Below are 9,454 nucleotides of genomic sequence, written 5' to 3' on the forward strand. Positions count from 1 at the left end.
ATGGCTCCTGTGATTTTGACCAGCTTCCCTCCTCTCTGTGTGTGTCTCCTGCTGACTTATGGTTTTGCTGAGGCAGGCAAATTGCTGGTAGTACCCATGGATGGGAGCCACTGGTTTACCACGTGTTCGGTGGTGGAGGAACTCATCCACAGAGGGCATGAGGTGGTTTTAATCATGCCAGAGGTGAGTTGGCAACTGGGAAAATCTTCCAATTTTACAGTGAAGACTTATTCCACAGCTTACACTCTGGAGGAGTTCAATCAGCATTTCAAGATTTTCTCTGACTCTCAATGGAAAACTCGGCAACAAAGTTTACTTTCTTTGATAATGAGTTCATCCAGCAACATTTTTCAGGACCTTTTTTTACATTGTAAGAATTTGTTTAACAACACAAAATTAATAGAAGACATAAAGGAGAGTTCTTTTGATGCCGTGTTTATGGATCCTTTTGATATGTGTGGCTTAACTGTAGCCAAGTATTTTTCACTCCCATCTGTGGTCTTCCCCAGGGGAGTATTTTGCCATTAGCTTGAAGAAGGCACACAGTGTCCCAGACCCGCATCCTATGTTCCTAGATTTTTCTTAGCATTCTCAGATACCATGACTTTCAGAGAGAGAGTATGGAATCATATCTTCTCCTTGGAGGAACATCTATTTTGTTATTTTTTAAAAAAAAAAATGCTATAGAAGTTGCATCCGAGATTCTCCAAAAGACTGTCACACCATATGATCTCTACAGCCAAACGTCGATTTGGTTGTTAAGAACTGACTTTATTTTGGAATATCCCGGACTTGTGATGCCCAACACGGTCTTCATCGGAGGCATCAACTGCCAGGAGAGAAAGCCATTGCCAAAGGTAAGTTACCTCTTCTTTTGCATAGTAAGAATAACCTCGCTTTGGACATTAAAAAAAAAAAAATTCCTTACTGAACTGTGGTTTGTCATTTACATTCGTCACATCTGGAAATTTTTTCCTGGTTGAATGAATTATTTTGTGCCAATTTATTGAATTGTGCATTAGCCAATTGTATAAAGTTGCCCTCTTTGACATGCGTATGTACACAATTGATATAATTGTATATAATTTCTAGGCTGTGTTTTGTAATACTATCCTTGGGAAACTACTGAAAACACAGTAAGAAAAGAAACTTCCATTTTTGTTAATCTAATGCCAACCCTTATAGGAAAATGCTCTTAGGAGTTCTGTATGCTGCTTTTCCAATTTTTCTGAAATTATTTTATATATATATATATGTATATATCTAATGTAAATTCTCACACCTGTTTTATTAAAAGAAAATCTAGTAAAAGATTGGACATATTGTTCTTTACCTTGCCTTTTTCACTTACTAACCAATCATTAACATCTTTATAGTCAACCCCTACAAATCTGTCACATTCTTTGTAATAGTTGCATAAAATTCTTTACTTTGGATGTACCATAGTTCATTCGACTAAGCAATACTGATAGGTATTTAAGCTTTTCCCACTGTTTGCTTTATAAGGAAGACTGTACTAACCATTCTTAAATAATTTCTTTGCATTCCCACATTTCTATATTCTTGCTCTTATCTCTGTAGGCTGGATGTCCTTAGCAGTAGGGCACACATTGGTATGCACACATTGCGTTTTAATACCTTTGACAGATTGCTTTCAAAAGATTGAACAGTCTGACACTTTGGTCAACAGTAGTGAGTCCTCTAGTGTTTCCGTAACTTCTCCAGCTTCAGATGTTGTCAAACTTTTAAAACTCTTTTGGCAAAAGAATAATTCTGCATAGCAGCTTTAATTTTCGTAGATTGGCCTTTTGATTTCAACTTTCAGGAAGTACGTATTCAGATTCTTTAATCATTTTTCTCGGGCTATTTGTCTTTTTATAGGTAATGACTAAGTCTCTTGAGTATTAGGAATATTAATATTAACACTTTTTATGAACTGCAAATATTTTTTCCTTGGTTATTCTTCATCTTTTGTCATAGAAGGTTTTCATTTTTGGATAGTCAAACTTTTTAACTTTTTTTCTAGTGGTTTCTGGATTTCAACTTGTTTAGGTCTTTCTAAGCCTGAGGTATATAAACGTTTTTTCCATACTATGTCTTAGTATTTTTAATTCCTCCAGGGTTAACAGTTATATTTTTTGCAGTGAAGACATTACATAGTGTAAGGATCTAACTTTATTATTTTTCTAAATGGGTAGTCATTGTCCCAACATCATTTAATAAAAAAATCCATTCTTTATCTGTTGAATCCAAATGCGTCTTTATCCTATTTTAAACTTCCATATTTATTTGCATCTACTTTTGAACTCTCAGTTTTGTTCCATCGATTGATGTATTTACTCATGTGCCAGTATCATATTTTGATTGTAGTAGCTTTGTAGTAAGTTTTAATATGTGGTGAGGCAAGTCCCATACATCAGTATTTTTCTAAATTTTCTTGGTGATTCTTGTTATTTACTCTCCTTCACAAAATTGAAAATTGTTTAGTCTCATTCCAAATGGAGAAATAAAGTATTAGGGTTCTGCTAAAAGACATAAAATTCTTTTATTAATTTGAGAAAGATCGACGTCTTTTTGCTTGGAAAACTTCCTACTTCTGGTTGTAGTATTTCTCTTTATTTATTCGGATCTTGCTTTATGTCTATCAGTAAAGTTTTGCATTTTACTTTATGTCTTTCCCTTTTCTTATTAAAATTTTTTCCTAGGCATATTATTATTTTTGAAATTATTGTCATCATGCTGTTTTTCATTGCTATTTTGAACTGATTATTAGTCATTAAAGTGTAGTTTTGGTTTTGGCACATTTATCTTGTATCTAGCCATATTACTAATTTCTTTTTTAGTTGGTAAGACTCTTAGGTATATAATATCACCTGCAGGTAAAAATCCCTCCCCATATTCATACCTCTTATTTTGCTTTATTGGAGCACATAACCTCCAAAAGCACGACACCTCCGTGTCGAACAATTAGTTCAGAACAATTATTCAATAGTTCCTGAATAATGTCGAATACTTGGTCTGGCCAGTTTGATTTGGGGTTCAGTTGTTGCAATTGGAAAGGTCTTGACAAATACAAGAGTAAGATTCCTGGTGACTACATTGCCTCTAACTCCTGATGAAACACCTGGTGGCATGTTTCAGGGGATTATTTTATTAGATATGTACTATACATTTTATCTATTGATCTGGCTGCTGACACGGCTTAGCACATTTTGTAAAAGTCATACTGTCTCATATATTGGGAGCCTTATTCTCCCCTTTGAACTAAGGAGTGGCTAGGAATGGATCCTGCCCTCAGGGGATCTGTGTGGTGAACATGCTGCTTCTATAACTCAGACTACTCACAGCCTGAACCACGTCTGGTGAGGACAGCATTATGTAAGGGGGCTCTGCTCACCTTGCCTTGCCCACTGTGGGCACCAGGATCTTCACATAGCTGAAAAAGTTGTGCTCAGATTAGGTACACACATGCATATATGAAACCTAAGATGATAATGATGGGTTTATTTAGCATGACTGCAAGCAAATGAGAATTGGGGTATTTGTTGGCGTGTAGGATGTACAGACTTATATAATGCATGCCATTGATATCAAGAAATTTGGGGGACGTGGGACGCCTGGGTGGCTTAGTCGGTTAAGCGTCTGCCTTCAGCTCAGGTCATGATCCCAGGGTCCTGGGATCGGGTCCTGCATCGGGCTCCTTGCTCAGTGGGGAGCCTTCTTCTCCCTCTGCCTGCCGCTCCCCCTGCTTGTGCTCACTTGCTCTCACTCTCCTCTCTCTCTCTGACAAATAAATAAAATCTTAAAAAAAAAAAAAAGAAATTTGGGGGACGTAAGAATAACAAGCACTTTCCATCATCCATATGTTAAAAGTGAATTGAAATGTCATAGCAGAGATCACTTGTTTTGATTGTGTAAATTTAAGATGCTGCATCAGAGACTGGCAAACTTTTTTGTAAAGGGCAAGAGAGCAAATGTTTCAGACTTTGCAGGTCATATATGATCTCTGTCTTATAACTTTGTTTGTTTGTTTGTTTGCAGGTCTTTAAAAATGTAAAATCCATTCTTAGCTCATGGGTCATACAAAAATAAGTTGCTCAGATTTTCCCATCCCTTTGGAGGTGGAGAACAAGATTTCTGGGCCCCCCTAGGGAAAAGAGAGAAATGAGATGACTGAGGAAGAAAGGGGAGCTAGTAATAAAACGGAAGTTTTAGATATATGGTAATACTGTACTCACCCTGAAAAAAGCCATTGCACCACCAGATCATGAGAAGTATAATAACATAAATGAATGCTACTGGTACAAGGCAGGGTTACTTAAAGGAGTAATAAATTTGAATTTATTACATTTGGGAGGTAACTGAAGTCCTTCTGATCAGGTGTGAGCCCATGGTTTGTGTTTGCATTTATTTTTTAGGCAAAGTACTGTGATTGGATGTAAAGGTCATGTTTTTTGCTACTACAGTTGGGATTCCGCTGCCCCCCTACAGGCATCTTTCCATCAGTAACAAGTGCATTGGAAGCAGGGCTTATTTTGTAATGCTCTTGACCCCCAGGTGCCACTCCTTTAGGATTTCGCATGTCCCTGAACCTTTGTGGTTGATGGGGTCTCTGTCCTGGCCATCTGACTCCCCTTCTCCTTCGTTCTTTTCCTTCTGGATTTTCCCGGGGTGGGGGCAGAAATGTCCCTCACCTCCAAAGTGATGTGACATTTCCTGGGTCACGTCATTGGGCTTTCTCTCCCTTGCACATCCCAGGAGTGTTTCAAGTAATGCTTTGCAAAGGTAGAAAACAAAAGCCTTTTCTTTCTTCCTGGAAAGACACTCAATTCCATAGACCTTGCTGGGAAGCTATCATGCACATTACTAAGAGATACTGAAATGTGGTGGTCCTACACTGATGTTTTCCATATTTGCACCTGGAATACAATGGTGTTAGGTCTGTGCTCTAGCTAGAAGGGCCATTTGAGCTCTGGTCCAAGGGACAGACCCAGGAAGTGGAAATGTCCACACTGTGTGTGGATGTGCACAGAAAGGGGAGCACGGAATCCCATGGCTGGGAAAATCAGGGTGGGTTCCAGAGAGGAGGTGATTCAGAACTGCGACAGGAGGGCTATCTAGAAAAGTGGGAGGGGAGTTAAACCTTACAGATAGTCTAGCACCAGGCCTGCCTTGCCCTTTTATGGTCTCTCGGACATAGGCCAGTGGTTGCTCAAACACCCAGTTTCATACCGGCCCGGCCCCTCCTCAGAGTAGGACAGAACTGGGGTGCACACTAGCCTTGGGGAAGTGGGAAAGAGGAAGAGCTAAACCTTCTCCAGAGTGGCTGTCAGGTACCTGGGGCTGGGCGCAGGAGGAGCCTGAGCACAGCCCAAAGGTGTCAGTGGTGTCCTCAGTTGAGCTCCTATTAACTTGGGATTGATACCCACACACCTAGGCTGGTAGAAGCCAGCCAGAGCCTGCCCAGAGGCACCTGTTTGTGGCTCTTGTGTGGTGATGGTGCAGCAGGTGGGTCTAAGTCCCTAATAAGAGAGCTGGCAGAACAGTGCCACCTGCGTGGCATCATTTGCCTGTCTTCCCTGCTGGAGGTGCTCTCCTGGAGGCCAGGAGGGAGCCTCCATCTTTTTTTTTTTTTTTTTCTTTCTAAATAGACTTCAGTTTTTAGAGAAGTTTTAGGTTGACAGCAAAATTGAGTGGAAGGAGCAAAGGTATCCCATATACCCCCTGGACCCTTATTGGCCCCTAATGTCTAGTCCCATGCTCAGAACCCAGCACATTCTCAGCAGATGTTTGGTGAATAAGTGAATTTTCAGCCAACAGATGGGAAAGTGAAATCATGCTCTTTCTAAAATCCAGGTGATTAGGCCTGTCAAAATTAGGCATGGCTTTCTGCTCTTGGCAAGAGCAGGCTGTGGTTCTCTTGATGGCGATGAGACTGAGTTGCAGGTTTCTGAGAGGCTGAGCCTCCCGGTTTGCTCTGTATCAGCAAAAGTGCCAAGTACCACCTGGGTATCACCTGAACCCTTGCCCTCTACCCAAGGGTCCTGCAGCTTCCTGAACCAGTGGTGGACTAGGTCACTCAGAGGAGTTTAGAGATATATAAAGCCATATATGATTTTATAGCTACCTATTATATAGAGATCTGTAAAATGTACTGAACCATATACAGTTTTATATATGTGTGGATATATAGATCTACAAATGTATCTAAAATATATATGGTTTTCTATATCTATTAAAGGATGCATATGTATGAAAACTTTTAATATATGTGAAAGGTTATATATTTATAAATATATGCTTCTATTTTTAAAGCATATATTTATAAATAAAAGTTTAAAGTAAGTATAATTCTTGCTTTACACCCAATGTGTGGTTTGAACACACAACCCCAAGATCAAGATCACATGCTCTACTGACTGAGCCAGCCAGGTGTCCCAAAGTAAGTATAGTTCTTAAAGAGGAACTCCGATCTTAAAGAGGACCCTTTAACAAAGAGCGTTGGATATAGCATAACTGCAAAAGCAAATGTTCATCAAAAGACCTATAAACAAAGAGGAAACCCACAGAATGGGAGAAGATATTTGCAAATGACACTACAGATAAAGGGCTGGTATCCAAGATCTATAAAGAACTTCTCAAACTCAACACCCAAAAAACAAATAATCAAGTCAAAAAGTGGGCAGAAGATATGAAAAGACACTTCTCTGAAGAAGACATACAAAGGGCTAACAGACATGAAAAAATGTTCATCATCATTAGCCATCAGGGAAATTCAAATCAAAACCACATTGAGATACCACCTTAAACCAGTTAGAATGGCAAAAATGGACAGGGAAAGAAACAACAAATGTTGGAGAGGTTGTGGAGAAAGGGGAACCCTCTTACACTGTTGGTGGGAATGCAAGTTGGTACAGCCACTTTGGAAAACAGTGTGGAGGTGCCTCAAAAATTTAAAAGTAGAGCTACCCTATGACCCAGTAATTGCACTTCTGGGTATTTACCCCAAAGACACAGATGTAGTGAAAAGAAGGGCCAGATGCACCCCAATGTTCATAGCTGCAATGTCCGCAATAGCCAAACTGTGGAAAGAGCCGAGGTGCCCTTCAACAGATGAATGGATAAAGAAGATGTGGTCCATAGATACAATGGAATATGACTCAGCCATCAGGAAGGATGAATACCCAACTTTTACACCAACGTGGATGGGACTGGAGGAGATTATGCTAAGTGAAATAAGTCAAGCAGAGAAAGTCAATTATCATCATATGGTTTCACTTATTTGTGGAACATAAGGCATAGCACGGAGGACATTAGGAGAAGGAAGGGAAAAATGAAGGCGGGGGGGAATCAGAGGGAGAGACGAACCATGAGAGATTATGGACTCTGAGAGACAAACAGGGTTTTAGAGGGGAGGGGGGGGATTGGTTAGCCGGGTGATGGGTTTTAAGGAGGGCACGTACTGCATGGAGCACTGGCTGTTGTATGAAAACAATGGATCGTGGATCACCACATCAAAAACTAATGATGTATTGTATGGTGCTAACATAATAAAATTTAAAAAATAAAAATAAAAATGCACCCCCCCCCAAAAAAACACAAAACCTATGGACATTGCGTATGTCTCCTGCCTTGTTTCAATGGGCAGGATGTCTCTTGGAAAAAGCACATAGTTTGTTGTACCTTGCTTGAGAACAGGAGTCATAGTCTGAATCTCATCTGTCTGATAGAAGAACACATGGCCTGATAACAGCGTGTGTTATGCACGTGTGTCTTTGGTCGTGTGCCGTGTCTCAAGTGCCATGAGGGGGATTTTCTTGAGAGTCTCCTATAACAAAATCTCCCTTAGTCTGTCCAGGGGAATTATATTCAAGGCTGTAATTAAATACTTTAACAAGGATGACAAATCGTCATTCAGGAGAACACTAAGATAGTTTTAATGGGAAAAGAAATCACTTTCAGTGTTTTTCAATTTTTGGTGAGTTCCCACGGAATTGATTAAGGGGTCCAGCTGGAAAGAATACAATTCAGGGCCATTGTTCCAGCTCTGGAGAACTGGAAACAGGATGAGTTTACACAGCAATGAAAGATCTATGCTTCCTCATTTCTTTCAGCTTCTGGCTCCATTCCAAAATTCAAATTCAAATTCAAATTTATCTGTTAGTGGGGAAACACAGCACCTCTTACCAAGATTGTTTATTTCAACTTTTTATTGTCAAAGTTTTCAAACATTGGCGAAAGAAGAGACTGTTGAGTAATTAACACCCCTATATCCATCCTTAAGGTTAAATAATTTTCAATATTTTGCTGTACTGGTTCATCTATTCCCTTTTTTATTTCTTAAAATTTTTTCGACTTTTATTATTTTTAAATTTTATTTATTTATTTTTTTGATGTAGTGTTCCATGATTTATTGTTTGCATATAACACCCAGTGCTCCATGCAATACGTGCCCTCCTTAATACCCATCACCAGGCTAACCCATCCCCCCACCCTCCTCCCCTCTAAAACCCTCAGTTTGTTTCTCAGAGTCCATAGTCTCTCATGGTTCGTCTCCCCCTCCGATTTTCCCCCCTTCATTTTTCCCTCCTACTACCTTCTTCTTCTTCTTCTTCTTCTTTAACATATAATGTATTATTTGTTTCAAAGGTACAGGTCTGTGATTCATCAGTCTTACACAATTCACAGCCCTTACCATAGCACATACCCTCCCCAATGTCTATCACCCAGCCACCCCATCCCTCCCACCCCCCACCACCCCAGCAACCCTCAGTTTGTTTCTTGAGATTAAGAATTCCTCATATCAGTGAGGTCATATGATACATGTCTTTCTCTGACTTTTTTCGCTCAGCATAACACCCTCCAGTTCCATCCACGTCGTTGCAAATGGCAAGCTCTCATTCCTTTTGATGGCTGCGAAATATTCCATTGTAAATATATACCATATCTTCTTTATCCATTCATCTGTCGATGGACATCTTGGCTCTTTCCACAGTTTGGCTATTGTGGACATTGTTCCTATAATCATTGGGGGTGCATGTACCCCTTTGGATCCCTACATTTGTATCTTTGGGGTAAATACCTAGCAGTGCAATTGCTGGATCGTATGGTAGCTCTATTTTCAGCTTTTTGAGGAACCTCCATACTGTTTTCCAGAGTGGTTGCACCAGCTTGCATTCCCACCAACAGTGTAGGAGTGTTCCGCTTTTCTGCATCCCCGCCGATATCTGTCATTTCCTGACTTGTTAATTTTAGCCATTCTGACTGGTGTGAGGTGGTATCTCATTGATGTTTTGATTTGGATTTCTCTGATGCCGAGCGATGTTGAGCACTTTTTCATGTGTCTGTTGGCCATTTGGATGTCTTCTTTGGAAAAATGTCTTTTCATGTCTTCTGCCCATTTCTTGATCGGATTATTTGTTCTCTGGGTGTTGAGTTTGATAAGTTGTTTATA

The 9,454-nt window shown here is 39.9% G+C and overlaps 1 protein-coding gene across 1 annotated transcript; it reads left to right on the forward strand.

Annotated features, from left to right (window-relative positions):
• LOC113919635 (UDP-glucuronosyltransferase 1-10-like) lies at positions 1-1,596 on the forward strand. Its single transcript, XM_035726859.1, is given in 3 exon segments — positions 1-669; positions 672-881; positions 1,582-1,596. Coding segments are annotated over 3 exon segments (894 nt in total).
• The last annotated feature ends 7,858 nt before the right edge of the window (positions 1,597-9,454 follow it).

The sequence above is a fragment of the Zalophus californianus genome, chromosome 3 (assembly GCF_009762305.2).
Source record: "Zalophus californianus isolate mZalCal1 chromosome 3, mZalCal1.pri.v2, whole genome shotgun sequence".
Lineage (NCBI taxonomy): Eukaryota > Metazoa > Chordata > Mammalia > Carnivora > Otariidae > Zalophus > Zalophus californianus.